Here is a 16,649-nt window from a genome sequence, read left to right as displayed (position 1 = left end):
GTAGGCGATGGGTTTATTTATTTAACTTCTGGATTGTGTAGGCGATGGGTTTATTTGTTTAACTTCTGGATTGTGTAGGCGATGGATTTATTTATTTAACTTCTGGATTGTGTAGGCGATGGGTTTATTTATTTAACTTCTGGATTGTGTAGGCGATGGGTTTATTCATTTAACTTCTGGATTGTGTAGGCGATGGGTTTATTTATTTAACTTCTGGATTGTGTAGGCGATGGGTTTATTTATTTAACTTCTGGATTGTGTAGGCGATGGGTTTATTCATTTAACTTCTGGATTGTGTAGGCGATGGGTTTATTTATTTAACTTCTGGATTGTGTAGGCGATGGGCTTATTTATTTATCTTCTGGATTGTGTAGGCGATGGGTTTATTTATTTAACTTCTGGATTGTGTAGGCGATGGGTTTATTTATTTAACTTCTGGATTGTGTAGGCGATGGGTTTATTTATTTAACTTCTGGATTGTGTAGGCGATGGGTTTATTTATTTAACTTCTGGATTGTGTAGGCGATGGGTTTATTTATTTAACTTCTGGATTGTGTAGGCGATGGGTTTATTCATTTAACTTCTGGATTGTGTAGGCGATGGGTTTATTCATTTAACTTCTGGATTGTGTAGGCGATGGGTTTATTTATTTAACTTCTGGATTGTGTAGGCGATGGGTTTATTTATTTAACTTCTGGATTGTGTAGGCGATGGGTTTATTTGGTTAAGTTATAATTATTATCTTAGCTATGCCAGAAGAACGTTCTACTACAAAGTAGTCTTTCCGGTATATGGTTTGATACAGTAAGTGTGCATAAATGGCTGATTCTTCACCTATACCTGTTCATTGTTCATGCATCAACAAGTAAGTACATACAATTATAATGTATATTTTATTATGCCAAAAGTAGCAGACTAAACAGAGACCAGGCTTTGTGGAATCTAGCTCCGACTACATCGATTCGCCCAAGATCAATACTACACCTAGTTCCTATGTTTGGCCTCTTTAGTTGTGTGCCTTTCTTTGTTTGCTTGAATCCATACATTTCAATAAATGCTGTTGCTCTAAGATGGCAACTCAGCGCAAATGCGCATGGGCTAATTGAATCTCAACAAGGAAACAGTCCGTGGTTGTACAGTATTTGATTAACGTTTATTGAAAAAGTATGGATTTCAGCAAACAAAGAAAGGCACGCAACTACAGAGGACAAACATAGGTACAAGGTGGGCGTTTTATAATTATACTTTTATACAAGTATTGACCTTGGGCTAATCGGTGTAGCTGAAGCTAAATTCCACAAAGCCTGGTCTCACAAAGTTAATCAGAAACGTCCTTCATCACAGAGTGGAGTTTAAGCCGCTATGGCAAAAGTAGACTTGTTGAAACAGAGGAGAGAAAACAGATTTAGAAGGTAGGTTTACGTTTAAACCAACGTAGAGCCATGGCCCCTGTGTTATTGTACTGTAGGGTTGGCAGTAAAACTAGCACTCTTCAAAGCTCTCAATCAGCCAGAGGGCTAGTCTACTGAGAGAGGGAGAGAGAGACAGAGACAGAGAGAGAGAAGAGAGAGCGAGACAGAGAGAGAGACATAGAGAGAGACAGAGCGAGGCAGAGAGAGAGAGCGAGAGAGAGAGAGAGAGAGAGACAGACAGAGAGAGAGAGGGAGAGGTAGTGAAGTGGCCAGGTGATTATGTTATCGTCACAGAAGCAAACTCAACATTTATGTAGATGCATAGATGCTTGGTGATTCTTGACATCAATCTTGGAACTAGGAACACAAGCATTTCGCTACACCCGCTATAACATCTGCTAAATATGTGTATGCGACCAATAAAATTGGATTTGATTTGATTAGAAAATCAACCTGAGACTGGTCTTCAGCAAGACAAAATTCACCTTTGGCATTAGGATAGGTTGAAGCAGGTGTTATGGAAGTGTGGATCAATTAATCAATACAGTATAGAAGGTCTAACTAGAATAGCACCGGCAGCTATTCTACCTTCACTATTCTACCTTAACTATTCTACCTTAACTATTCTACGTTCAAAATTCTACCATCGCAAATCTAACTTTGCTATTCTACCTTAACTATCTTTGCAATTCTACCATTGCAAATCGATCTTCGCTATTCTACCGTTGCTATTCTACCTTCGCTATTCTACCGTTGCTATTCTTCATTCGCTATTCTACCTTCGCTCGCAATCTGATGTGAAGCTCCATGTTCAATACAATGGAGACTCAGTCATGAATGTACAGCATTGTATGTGTTTCATTGATGTCAAATGTAATAATAAGAGACCTGAATGGTGGTTTAAGGATGATGGATTATCCTTTATGACACATACATGATCCTACAGGATACCAGCTTTTCTCCTGCCCACGCTGTAACACACACATAGAGTATAATCTTCTCCTCCTCGCTAAAGATTAAGATTAATTCAATGGCATGCTATGTACACTAAGTATACAAAACATAAAGAAAACCTGCTCTTTCCATGACATGACCAGGTGAATACAGGTGAAAGCTATGATCCCTTATTGATGTCACTTGTTAAATCCACTTCAATCAGTGTAGCTCAGTTGGTAGAGCATGGCGCTTGCAATGCCAGGGTTGTGGGTTTGATTCCCAAGGGGGACCAGTATGAAGAAAGTATGAAAATGTATGGACTCAATATTGTAAGTCACTCTGGATAAGAGCGTCTGCTAAATTACTTAAATGTAAATCAGTGTAGATGAAGGGGAGGAGACAGGTTAAAGAAGGATTTCTAAGCCTTGAGACATGGATTGTGTATGTGTGCTATTCAGAGGGTGAATGGGTCAGACAAAAGATTGAAGTGCCTTTGAACAGGGTATGGTAGTAGGTGCCAGGCGCACTGGTTTGTGTCAAGAACTGCAACGCTGCTGGGTTTTTCACGCTCAACAGCTTCCTGTGTGTATCAAGAATGGTTCACCACCCAAAGGACATCCAGCCAACTCGACACAACTGTGGGAAGCATTGGAGTCAACATAAGCCAGCATTAGGGTTGAATGGCTGGAACCCAGTTACCAAGATTTACCTGGATTTACCGCCCAAAACCACTCCCTTTTCCAGCGATAAATAACTGCCAGAAATCAGTAAATTATAATACATTATTTATATGAACAGCATGGCATGAAATGGAACTGTTAAATTATATGCAATGTCTAAATATGGCTTCTCTACAGCCTCTGCATGATGAATCAACGCTCAGGGTGGGGACAGACCCATCTCAGTATGGAGCAGCAGTTCACAATGCATGTAGACCTGTCTATCATCTCATTATGGTCATTTTTCTTTTCTTGTGACAGGTAGGCCTACATTTGCTGCAGCATAGCCTATGCTACAGTAATATATGCACATCTAATTTACCCATCTACATCTGGCTTTCGGGGTCACCTTGTTTTTTAATTGTAAAGATTTGTTTTTTTATTGCAGTTGCAGAGTTTTACAACAGCCTATCACTCGAATATCGTTCCTTTAAATCAGTGCACGTGCGAGAACTCTCTCGCAGTCTTTCTCTCTCTCCATCAACTCCATTCAAATTGCATCCAAAATAGATAATCCTGTTCTAGATTGATATATAGCCCTATATATAGATGTCCTAGCCTACCTATTTCAGGTAATACAATGCAGTATTAGCCTTATACGTAGCTCATTAATGATGGGTTATGCATAATAAGCTTCTAACTTATAGCTTCTGTCTCTTGTGCAATTTGCAAGCACATTTGCTCTGCTGGCCTCTTCTTAAAATATGCTCCTTAGCTCTTGGAGTCCCATGCAGGAAAAGCTAGACTAGAATAGCTTGCTGGACATTATGTTTTTTTGCATTTCTTATATCAATAGACCATTCGAAGGGGGAGGCAAGCTCTTTTTTGCTGAATGTTAAATACAGCAGCCATTAGAACTCACTGGTAGTTTGAAAGAAGAGCGAACGCGCGATGGCGGTAGGCTATAGCAGTTATTTATTCAGACCCATAACCATTCAGTCTTCGTGAAGAGAAGCGAAAGCCTTCTACATCTAATTCTAGTCCTATATTATTCAAGGATGTCATTAGAATGATTAAGATAAGGACAATGCAACTTATTTCATTTAACTGTTGAAAGCGAGGAAGGAATGAAGAAGCAATAGAGAGAGAAAGAGGAGGTAGGCTAATAACATTAGAGGAAATATTATAAAAGGTATATGAGTCAGCCTACTAATTATACAAATAGACCCTATTATATTTCAAAATTAAAATCAAATTTGCTAGCCTATACTTTGTAGGCTGCATGTGCTGCACCAGAATCGCATGTTCTCTTCTGCTTTATCATGGTTGAATGATGTGCGTAATTCCATTCCATATAAAACAGTATAGTACAATACAGTACAGTAATACAGTTCACAGACTAGCCTACTGGAGCTAGTTTCATTTATTTACCCAGGAGAGCCTATAGCTAGTTACATCTATGGGCTTTCATGTTTTTCAGTCGTGCGTAATGTGCAGTAGCCTATATCATATAGGCTATGTATTGAATAACGGCACAATCATTTGGGCTTTTTTGGGCTTGGGCTCATTAAATGTCGTTAATGTAAGACTCATAATATGTATTTAATATTTGGCTCATCAGGCTCAGATAGCATCAGGTTTTAATTTTCATGCTGATCAAAACTCTAATAAAATCCAGACTTTTATATGCTTTATAATGCTTTTGAATGACACTTCTGGTTTTGGCGGGAAATACTGGGTTACAAGGGAGAAGGGTGATTTATTCTCGGGATGGAACATTTGTAAAATACCACGAAAATATTCAATTCTAGCCAGCATCCCTGTGGAACACTTTCAACACCTTGTTGAGTCCATGCCCTGACAAATTGAGGCTGTTCTGAGGGCAACTCAATATTAGGAAGGTGTTCCTAATGTTTGGTATACTCAGTGTATACAGTGCCTTGCAAAAGTATTCATCCCCCTTGGCGTTTTTCCTATTTTGTTGCATTACAACCTGTAATTTTTATTTGGATTTCATGTAATGGACATACACACAATAGTCCAAATTGGTGACGTGAAATGAAAAAAATAACTTGTTTCAAAAAAGTATAAAAAATAAATAATATTAAAGTGGTGCGTGCATATGTATTCACCCCCTTTGCTATGAATCCCCTAAATAAGATCTGGTGCAACCAATTACCTTCAGCAGTCACATACAGTGGGGAGAACAAGTATTTGATACACTGCCGATTTTGCAGGTTTTCCTACTTACAAAGCATGTAGAGGTCTGTAATTTTTATCATAGGTACACTTCAATTGTGAGAGACTGAATCTAAAACAAAAATCTAGAAAATCACATTGTATGATTTTTAAGTAATTAATTTGCATTTTATTGCATGACATAAGTATTTGATCACCTACCAACCAGTAAGAATTCCGTCTCTCACAGACCTGTTAGTTTTTCTTTAAGAAGCCCTCCTGTTCTCCACTCATTACCTGTATTAACTGCACCTGTTTGAACTCGTTACCAGTATAAATGACACCTGTCCACACACTCAATCAAACAGACTCCAACCTCTCCACAATGGCCAAGACCAGAGAGCTGTGTAAGGACATCAGGGATAAAATTGTAGACCTGCACAAGGCTGGGATGGGCTACAGGACAATAGGCAAGCAGCTTGGTGAGAAGGCAACAACTGTTGGCGCAATTATTAGAAAATGGAAGAAGTTCAAGATGATCAATGATCATGAGGAAGGTAGGGGATCAGCCCAGAACTACACGGCAGGACCTGGTCAATGACCTGAAGAGAGCTGGGACCACAGTCTCAAAGAAAACCATTAGTAACACACTACGCCGTCACGGATTAAAATCCTGCAGCGCACGCAAGGTCCCCCTGCTCAAGCCAGCGCATGTCCAGGCCTGTCTGAAGTTTGCCAATGACCATCTGGATGATCCAGAGGAGGAATGGGAGAAGGTCATGTGGTCTGATGAGACAAAAATAGAGCTTTTTGGTCTAAACTCCACTCGCCGTGTTTGGAGGAAGAAGAAGGATGAGTACAACCCCAAGAACACCATCCCAACCGTGAAGCATGGAGGTGGAAACATCATTCTTTGGGGATGGTTTTCTACAAAGGGGACAGGACGACTGCACCGTATTGAGGGGAGGATGGATGGGGCCTTGTATCGTGAGATCTTGGCCAACAACCTCCTTCCCTCAGTAAGAGCATTGAAGATGGGTCGTGGCTGGGTCTTCCAGCATGACAACGACCCGAAACACACAGCCAGGGCAACTAAGGAGTGGCTCCGTAAGAAGCATCTCAAGGTCCTGGAGTGGCCTAGCCAGTCTCCAGACCTGAACCCAATAGAAAATCTTTGGAGGGAGCTGAAAGCCGTATTGCACAGCGACAGCCCCGAAACCTGAAGGATCTGGAGAAGGTCTGTATGGAGGAGTGGGCCAAAATCCCTGCTGCAGTGTGTACAAACCTGGTCAAGACCTACAGGAAATGTATGATCTCTGTAATTGCAAACAAAGGTTTCTGTACCAAATATTAAGTTCTGCTTTTCTGATGTATCAAATACTTATGTCATGCAATAAAATGCAAATTAATTACTTAAAAATCATACAATGTGATTTTCTGGATTTTTGTTTTAGATTCTGTCTCTCACAGTTGAAGTGTAGCTATGATAAAAATTACAGACCTCTACATGCTTTGTAAGTAGGAAAACCTGCAAAATCGGCAGTGTATCAAATACTTGTTCTCCCCACTGTAATTAGTTAAATAAAGTCCACCTGTGTGCAATCTAAGTGTCACATGATCTGTCACATGATCTCAGTATATAAACACCTGTTCTGAAAGGCCCCAGAGTCTGCAACACCACTAAGCAAGGGGCAACACCAAGCAAGCGGCACCATGAAGACCAAGGAGCTCTCCAAACAGGTCAGAGAGAAATGTGGAGAAGTACAGATCAGGGTTGGGTTATAGAAAAATATCAGAAACTTTGAACATCCCACGGAGCACCATTAAATCCATTATTAAAAAATAGAAAGAATATGGCACCACAACAAACCTGCCAAGTGAGGGACACCCACCAAAACTCACAGACCAGGCAAGGAGGGCATTAATCAGAGAGGCAACAAAGAGACCAAAGATAACCCTGAAGGAGCTTCAAAGCTCCACAGCAGAGATTGGAGTATCTGTCCATAGGACCACTTTAAGCCGTACACTCCACAGAGCTGGGCTTTACGGAAGAGTGGCCATAAAAAAGCCATTGCTTAAAGAAAACAATAAGCAAACACGTTTAGTGTTCGCCAAAAGGCATGTGGGAGACTCCCCAAACATATGGAAGAAGGTACTCAGGTCAGATGAGACTAAAATTGAGCTTTTTGGCCATCAAGGAAAACGCTATGTCTGGCGCAAACCCAACACCTCTCATCACCCCGAGAACACCATCCCCACAGTGAAGCATGGTGGTGGCAGCATCATGCTGTGGGGATGTTTTTCATTGGCAGGGACTGGGAAACTGGTCAGAATTGAAGGAATGATGGATGGCGCTAAATACAGGGACATTCTTGAGGGAAAACTGTTTCAGTCTTCCAGAGATTTGAGACTGGGACGGAGGTTTACCTTCCAGCAGGACAATGACCCTAAGCATACTGCTAAAGCAACACTTGAGTGGTTTAAGGGGAAACATTTAAATGTCTTGGAATGGCCTAGTCAATGCCCAGACCTCAATCCAATTGAGAATCTGTGGTATGACTTAAAGATTGCTGTACACCAGCAGAACCCATCCAACTTGAAGGAGCTTGAGCAGTTTTGCCTTGAAAAATCCCAGTGGCTAGATGTGCCAAGCTTATAGAGACATACCCCAAGAGACTTGCAGCTGGAATTGCTGCAAAAGGTGGCTCTACAAAGTATTGACTTTGGGGGGGTGAATAGTTATGCACGCTCAAGTTGTTTCACAATCAAAAATATTTTGCATATTCAAAGTGGTAGGCATGTTGTGTAAATGAAATGATACAACCCCCCCCAAAAAATCAATTTTCATTCCAGGTTGTAAGGCAACAAAATAGGAAAAATGCCAAGGGGGGTGAATACTTTCGCAAGCCACTGTAGATGAAATCAGTACTTTGAGTGTATTATTCCTTATGGCGGAAATTCAATTCAAACCTATGTTTCACACCTTTTATAATTAAAAGCAATCTTATCTCTTGAAAAATAAATGTCCTGTCAATGAGCATAACCTGGATAAGTTGAAGGTTAAATAACGTATTGAACGTAGTGAATTCTGCATCAGAATAGAGTTGAAGCTCAGTCATGTAGGTGCTGTAGACTAGAAAGCTTTCATCTATAAGAGTATTATTCTTATTCCCTTATGATGAAATTAAATAGAAACCTGCAATTTAATACAACACTTATTTTTATTTGAAGGCAGTGGTACAACTAAGTGTTGATTCCACACTTCACTCTGCGACATCATTTATTAATGCGTGTTATTCCTTAAAATGAAATGAAATTAATACCTCCACCTTCATGTTTCACGCCTTTTATAATTAATTAGGCTTGCACTTTTTTTTATTAGCACTTCCATCTGCATCCCTGTGGGAATATCCTTTAGGTGTTGTTAGAACTAGCACCATAGAGCCCTCCATCTCTCTTTAACAGCCCCACAGTGGAGCCTCATCACTGGCCTGAGAGACACTCCACACTTTTTAAGTCACAGGGTTGGATGTTATTAGCCTGTTTGAAATGCTTAGTTGCGTTCTCAAGCCCAATTCTTTTTATCAAAGACATTTTAATTAAATGGAAGCCATTTATAATTTCCTGGCGGCTTTGATGATGATGCACTGGAAATGGAATGAGAGAAATTATTATGAATTTCTTATAAATATTCCAGGCTTCAGTAAGACACTGAAGTGTGCTGTGATGTCTTATGTTAGATGGTTTGCTGATTTTGAGGTTTGAAATACACAGGACTGAAAACTATAAATAATATGCAGTTATAGGCGCCATCACTGAACAGGACAGCATAGACCTGAGCTCTGTCTGTATATGGCGAGAGAGAAGAGATGTCATGTATTCTAGTGCTGTTGCTGCTTATACTGCATCTCCATGTACAGATGTAGGATCTTAACTTGAGCCAGTTGTCTACAGCAGGAAAAGAATCCTGCAGCAACAGGAAATGTGAATTCTTATGTGGATTATAATGAATGGACATTTTTGTAGGAGTTGATACATTTTTAGTTAGGACAAATCAAGTCTGACATTTCTAAGTGGAAATTACAAACTTTAGAAGTCTTTTTAAAACTAAAATACACAACAACTTTGCATTTTCTGCTTTGCAGGAAAATTCTCAGCAATAAAAGAGTGATCAAATTAAGATCTGTAGCTACTGTTGCCACTTTAGGGAGATGGAAGATGGGTGGTATGATGAGCTGCTATGCCAGTTCACTGTAGTCCCTGGCTGTGATGTGAGAATCTGAAAGGCTGAGGATAGAGATGTGTGCGTGCGTGCGTGCGTGCGTGGTTGCGTTAGTGTAGGATTACAGATCTTATCCTGTATTGCATTGCAGGTCCAGGATTTGTCAGTCCCTTAGCTGTCTCTTGCTGTCATCTTGAAAGCCTCTCAATAACACTGACATGCAGTTCAGAGTTCGTCTTGCAGAGTAAAAATACATTTCATGGTGTCTTGCCACACACACTAACCCTCTAATAACTGTTTCAAACAGTGATTTACATGTAGGTCTTTTTTATAGCTTAAACACAGGCCTTTTGAAATGGCTACAATTTAACTGACAATGTTTATTCTAAGGAGTTTGGTGGTTTATTTCAAAGGGAGGGATATTTCCATCTATTACACCCCAAGCAAGGTCTAAGAATCTGCATCAGCCCCCAGACTAGTAGTTATTAGCGTTTAACCCATTGTTTAAATAGCGTAGGAAGTAGACACACAAAAGCACTGCCTGGTGTTTTAGAAGGGAGCTGGGTCAAAAGGTAATGCAGAGAGCTACCCTGTCAGTCAGTCTTCTCGCGTTGACTCTCCTTTCATCTCCAGTCTCTGTACTGTGTGAGAGTGTAACAAACATACCCCCACTGGGCCTTGAGAAAGCAGCTGTCACCAAAGCCACAAGCCACGTTCTTCCTTTCATCCTCTCTCCCTCTCCATACACTACCTTCCACAGCCACACATTGCCTCTCCTCAGCCAGCCTCTTCCTTTCAGTCTCTTCCTCTCCTCAACCAGCCCCTATCTTTCAGCCTCTTCCTCTCTCCATAGCCAGAGATAGCCTTTAACCATCCTCCCTCTCAGCTGTGGGATCTGAGGCATCAGGGGGGACTAAGGAGCACTGGAGGGTCTTTACTGCTCTTAGAGATACAGACACACACACACACACACACCTGGACCACTGTGTAGGAGTTGTTAAAAAAGCCCATGGGTGTGTGCTCTGGCTAAGAGTCCCTCAGTGGAATTTTTACTGCCTTGCTGAGTATCTGTCCACACACTCCCTCTCCCTCACATAAACAAGACAGGGCAGACTGGAGCACAGTCAAGGCCACAGCCTCCTCCTCCTCCTCCCCTCCTCTTCTCTTCACTTCTCTACTCCTCTCATTCTGACCCAGTCAGTACACACACACACTGCTCGCTATGCCACCACTGTCTGGCTAAGCACTAAATCACTATCAAACACACCAGCCCGTGGAGGCAGGAAGTGATACAGTGGCCATGTACACTAGATAGCCTCTCCCATTTGAACTCTGTTTTGAAATGTGGTTGGGGAAAATATACACTTCGAAATGAGGCACCTCATTTCCAACGCAACAACATGATTATGTTTACATGATATTTTTAGTCATTGCTCTCATAAAAACTATAGGCTGCTTTTGTAGATAGATACGTCACCATCAGCCTTTAGGGAGGCCCTTTCCATTGACCCTCCCTCAGCTGTGTGTTGCCTTTCTCCTGTGATCAGCTCTGAGGTCAGGCCTGGCGCTCCAGTGGACACCACCTCATCTGTAGGCTCAAAGTCCCTGTGGTCTCTCTACTGTAGTGCTGTGTGTCTGTCCACAAGGGGCTGCATGTCTGTCTGGGCATACAGCTCAACACCTCCCTCTAGAGGTAGAGAGAAGACAAGCTAGTAAATACCTGTTATAGAAATGGATTGTGTAGAACAGATGTGATTCTCTGATGTAGAATAGGGACTTTTATGAGCTCTATGCATGCCATTTTCTATCTGCAACATTCTGAACATTTAGCCTTACTAAACAGGCCCCAGAAGGACACAATGTGTCCTGCAGCAGCTCCTCATTTTGTGTGTCTGTTTGACAGATAGTGGAGATGATAGATGACAGATAGTGGAGTCAGCCTTTACATGCTCCTCTAGGGCGGAGTGACGCCCTTGTCCTTTTACTCTTTAGGTCCTTTACACAATATTTCTGCCACATCTCATCTACGCTTTACTGGAGCCCACAGTAAGTATACACTTATGGTTGCCAATATGACTTTGGGACAATGTGACTCTCTGCCACTTGTCTGTTCTTTGTTGTTCTGTCAGTGAGAGAGGTCAGGTATGAGGTGTAGTGTACAGTAATGCCTATGGTTTTCCTGTTGCGTACTGCTACTATTCTCACACTCCAGTGTTTGCAGACAGGCTGCAGACCTATTGGCTGCTTTGGCCCTCCAAGCCGCCATGCAGCCAAGAACCCTGGAGTGTAAACTATGTGTTTACCCCCTGCTTCAGGGTCATACACAACAGCCTGTGTTTGTGTTTGTGTGTGTGTGTGTGTGTGTGTGTGTGTGTGTGTGTGTGTGTGTGTGTGTGTGTGTATCTGTATATTTAGCTCCAGCTGTATTATATGTAAAGACAGAAAGCTCAGCAGCAGAGTGACCAATAAACTTTGATTTGATTTGACAATACCTTCCTCCCCCTGATAGGAATCACAGATACCTCCTTAGCCCCTCCCTCTCTCTCTTTTCTCCCCCCTCTCTTTCTCCCTCTCTCTCTCGCTCTTTCTCTCCAGGCCGAGATGTAATACCATGCTCCAGATAGATAGCTTTATTGGCATTTGAATTAGATGTGTATCACAGTAATTACCCAGCCTTCCTGCCTCTGGGCAAGTCACTCATTGACAAAACCGTGTCAACACCGGATCATCTCTGTCCCCGGAGTAGACAATAAGAGGGGAGGAACACACACTCACACACACATCATGCAAGCGCGCTCACACACACATCACACACACACATACACACACGCATGGGCACATACACACAGTGTCAGGGGGGACACAGCAAGACAGGGTCATACACAGCCACTGCACCATAAGTTCACACAGTGAAAACATGGTGTGTATTCTGTTGTACAGAAATGGAATCTAAGCTTTTGTTCTGTCTCACACAGAAAGGAATGTGTGAGGTATGATTGTGGATTTCCAGGAGCCTGAATGACCTTGAATCGTAGGACTGAATGTTTGCCTAAAGAAAAGGTGTTAAGGGCTTGCTTCTACTAATTCCTGAGATGTATTTGATACTCTGTAATGTAGTAAATATATCAGATATAATCATAACCAAACACCATACGTAGACCTAAACACAGTAGCCTTTTCACGGTTGCTATTCTCATCAGGCAAAAACAGTCTGTTTCAACTTAGCAGTCCCTGTAGAGAGTCTTCTTGGAAGGAGAAGATATAATCTGCAGGCGGACTGGCCTTTGAGGATAAAGAGAGAGAGATAAAGAGAGAGAGAAAGATAGAGAGCTGAGCAAAGAAGGAAGGAGGGAGGGGAAAGGAAGCGTTAGTAGAGAGTTAGGAATGCGTTGTGCTCCAGGGTTCCTGGTGAGTTATTTAATGGTCGGTGCATATGTCAGCCTCACAGCTGTGGAAAAACAATCACACACAGCTGAGGGCTGCAGAGAGAGAGAGAGAGGGGGTGAGGTATGAGTGGGGAGAGTGTGTGTGAGGAAGAAAGGGAGAGGGGGGGTGAGGTATGAGTGGGGAGAGTGTGTGTGAGGAAGAAAGGGAGAGAGAGGGTGAGAAAGAGTGATAGACAAAGACAGAGAGCAGAGCGCATTGCCTTGCCAAGATAAGAATCTGTTTCCAATCCTCCTCACGTCCCTCCTCTCTTCTGCTCACTACCTCTCCTCAGCTGATGAGATAAGGGCTGCAGAGTAGGTATGGATGTGGAGGAGGTTGCAGACCCATTTCTCCTGAAACGACTTTCTCTGTATTGTGTTTTATTCTTCTAAAGCTTGTGTAAACCACAGAGGCATGTATGAGGCATGTCATTGATTTTACAGTGATGGAAAAGTCCCATCTCAGCTACATTCCTTCTATTAGTCAGCAAAATACCCTGATTACACATATATGTTGTATGTCTTGTGGTATGTTTTTGCCATGGGTACCTGAGTTTATGAACTGCAATTCAACTTTGCTATCATGTCTGTTCTGAAAAACGTAACTTCTGTGTCAGCTCGTTGACAATTTAAAGGTACCAAAGTGTCTGTTTGTATTTCTTCACCTTCAATGCCTTTGACTCCTTTGTGCATCGGTTGCCTCTAAACTCCTCCTGTCTGTTGGGCCCTGTGAGAGGGTTAAGCCTTACAAAACTGCTTTTATACAGAGTCAGAGCTTTCAGTCAGAATGTGGGTGGAATGCAGGGAGGATCATGGGACTCCAGAAATAGGTAAAGTACGGTAGTGGATTCTCTAACCTTGAGTCTCTCCAGTCACAAACACGAAGCCACAATACGATCCACACAGCTTCAATTGTGGCTCCACCTCTGTTAGAGCTTCAGAGAAGGGCCTTGGTATTGTGGCAGGCGGTATGTCTTTGTTCAGTATAGGAGTTGGCTGAAGTTGGCCTCTTGACACTGATCTGAGGTCACCCTTACAGAAAAACCACATGAATTTCACGTGTGATCTCATGTGATGTTAACGTGATGACGTGACAACATGTAAAAGCAACGTGTGATAACATGAAACTACACGTGTGAAAACATGATCTCATGTGGGAAAAAAATGCAAAATGTCAACTACCACTACATGAAACTACACGAGACAACATTTGAGCTAGACAAAAACCATCCCAAGAACGTCATTGCCCTTTCAGAAAAACCACAAGTGTTTTTGGAACACTTCACGTGTGAAATTCCACATGTGAAATCAAGTGATTTTCCACATTTGAAATCATGTGTTTTTTCAGTAAGAGCAGAAAGCCTTAAGACTTGGCTTTAGGGAGGGGAAGCTGATCCTAGATCTGTGCCTAATGACAACGTCTACCCAGAGCTTGTTTTCTTGTAAGGGGCTAAGAGAACAGTGTTGTAACCCCTGACCTCTGCCCTTTTCCCTGCAGGCAGACCCGGGAGCAGGAGACGCCCCCTGACTTTTTCTACTTCTCGGACTTTGAGAGACACAATGCTGAAATTGCCGCCTTTCATCTGGACAGGTAGATCACACACACACCTGTACCTGACACCAAAGAATCCACAGTGTGTGTCAGTGCGTGTGTGCATGCGTGTGTGTCAGTGCGTGCATGCACTGTTTTTATCTCTGTGTGTTTGTGTAGGTGTCTCTATAGCCCTGTTTATACCTGGTGCTAACATGCATCCTTGTCCATGTCTTGTCCACATTCGGATTGTGCCCACATTTTTGGACAGGTGTAGATAATTAAAAGATGCATTGTGATCTGATTGTGATCAGATCTTACTGACCACCTCCGGATGTAGTAAGGCACGCATTGTGTCTGGATATATTACAAGTTTAGACAGATCTGGACAGTGAAATCATCATTATCCCACCGTCGAAAATCATTGACAGGTGGCACCATTGACTTATGGCATCAATATGTGTCTTAAAATAAATAAAGAATATCTGTCAAAAGATGTGCATACAGGGTGGGACCATTACATCTGGTCACAATGCGGACACAGTGGACGGATAATAGACACATTAAAATACCATGTGTAATCGCATGTCTGAAAATGTGGGCACAATCAGTATGTGGACAAGATCAGGACAAAGGACGCATGTTAGCAGCAGGTATAAACGTGCATCATGTCTGTATGTCTGAGGAACAGTTTGTTAGCAGGCAGACTTCTGTGTGTTCCTCTATTAAGCTCTAATCATCAGGAGGCCCATGAGTCATACTGACTGAGTGGCTGAGCACTGCCTTCCTGTTATTATAGGCCCTGACACCCTATTTTATACATAGTGCACTACTTTTGACCTGAGCCCTATGGTGCACTATGTAGAAAATAGGGTGCTATTTGGGATGCAGCCCATAACAGCAGGAAGGCCATAGGGCTCCGGTCAAAAGTAGTGCACTATGTTGGGAATAGGATGCTATTTGGGACTCAGCAGCATACCACCCTGCATCCCACTGCTGGCTTGCCTCTGAAAGGAAAAGGAAAGGGGGATACCTAGTCAGTTGTACAACTGAATGCATTCAACTGAAATGTGTCTTCTGCATTTAACCCAACCCACTAAGCAGGATTGGTCCTGGTCAGTCCCAGATTGGGAGACCAGAGGCTGCTGGAAGTGGTGTTGGAGGGCTAGTAGGAGGCACTCTTTCCTCTGGTCTAAAAAAATATCCCAATGCCCCAGGGCAGTGATTGGGGACATTGCCCTGTGTATGGTGCTGTCTTTCGAATGGGACGTTAAGCGGGTGTCCTGACTCTCTGTAGTCACTAAAGTCCCATGGCACTTATCGTAAGAGTAGGGGTGTTAACCCCGGTGTCCTACGCTAAATTCCCAATCTGGCCCTCATATCATCATGGCCACCTAATCATCCCCAGCTTCCAATTGGCTCATTCATCCCCCCTCCTCTCCCCTGTAACTATTCCCCAGGTCATTACTGTAAATGAGAATGTGTTCTCAGTCAACTTACCTGGTAAAATAAGGGTTAAATAAAACAAATCAAAATAAAGGCATAAATCTGATTTAACAATGACTGCTGCCGGCCTAGCTAACCCAACCACCCACCTCTGTCTGCCTGTCTGTTTGTCTGTCTGCTCTGGAACTCCACTGGCTTTACAAGGCTTTATGACTTGCCTGTTGAGAACGCTTTCATGATCATAGAAAGAAAACCTCCTGGATCTCCTGGATGTAAGAGAGACAAACGAACAGGTATTATAATAATACTGCCATGGTTACACTCCGTATTATAATAATGCTGCCATGGTTACGATCTGTATTATAATAATACTGCCATGGTAACACTCTGTATTATAATAATACTGCCATGATGATAAAACAATGATGCACTCACTAACTGTAAATCGCTCTGGATAAGAGCGTCTGCTAAATGACTAAAATGTAAATGTAATGATTTAGCTCCGTATTATAATAATACTGCCATGATGGTTTAGCTCCGTATTATAATAATACTGCCATGATGGTTTAGCTCCGTATTATAATAATACTGCCATGATGGTTTAGCTCCGTATTATAATAATACTGCCATGATGGTTTAGCTCCGTATTCTAATAATACTGCCATGATGGCTTAGCTCCGTATTATTATAATACTGCCATGATGGTTAAGCTCCGTATTATTATAATACTGCCATGATGGTTAAGCTCTGGTCTCCATAGCCACATACTGTAGTGTCGTGGAGGTTTCCTTTCAGTTCATTCATACTTATCCTTTGTAGTCAGCTGCCGCAGGCCTTTTC

At 42.2% G+C, this 16,649-nt stretch overlaps 1 protein-coding gene across 1 annotated transcript in view; it reads left to right on the top strand.

The window, feature by feature from the left end:
• The window catches only part of LOC121547514 (extracellular serine/threonine protein kinase FAM20C-like), an 85,895-nt gene that overhangs the window by 60,674 nt on the left and 8,572 nt on the right, over positions 1-16,649 (top strand). The window contains exon 4 of the mRNA XM_041858838.2: positions 14,331-14,423. Coding sequence (XP_041714772.1) covers positions 14,331-14,423 — 93 coding nt within the window. The remainder of the gene's footprint in view (positions 1-14,330; positions 14,424-16,649) is intronic.

Source organism: Coregonus clupeaformis, chromosome 31 (assembly GCF_020615455.1).
Source record: "Coregonus clupeaformis isolate EN_2021a chromosome 31, ASM2061545v1, whole genome shotgun sequence".
Classification (NCBI taxonomy): Eukaryota; Metazoa; Chordata; class Actinopteri; order Salmoniformes; family Salmonidae; genus Coregonus; species Coregonus clupeaformis.
Note: the sequence above shows the minus strand (reverse complement) of the source record. Positions and strands in the feature narration are given on the sequence as shown.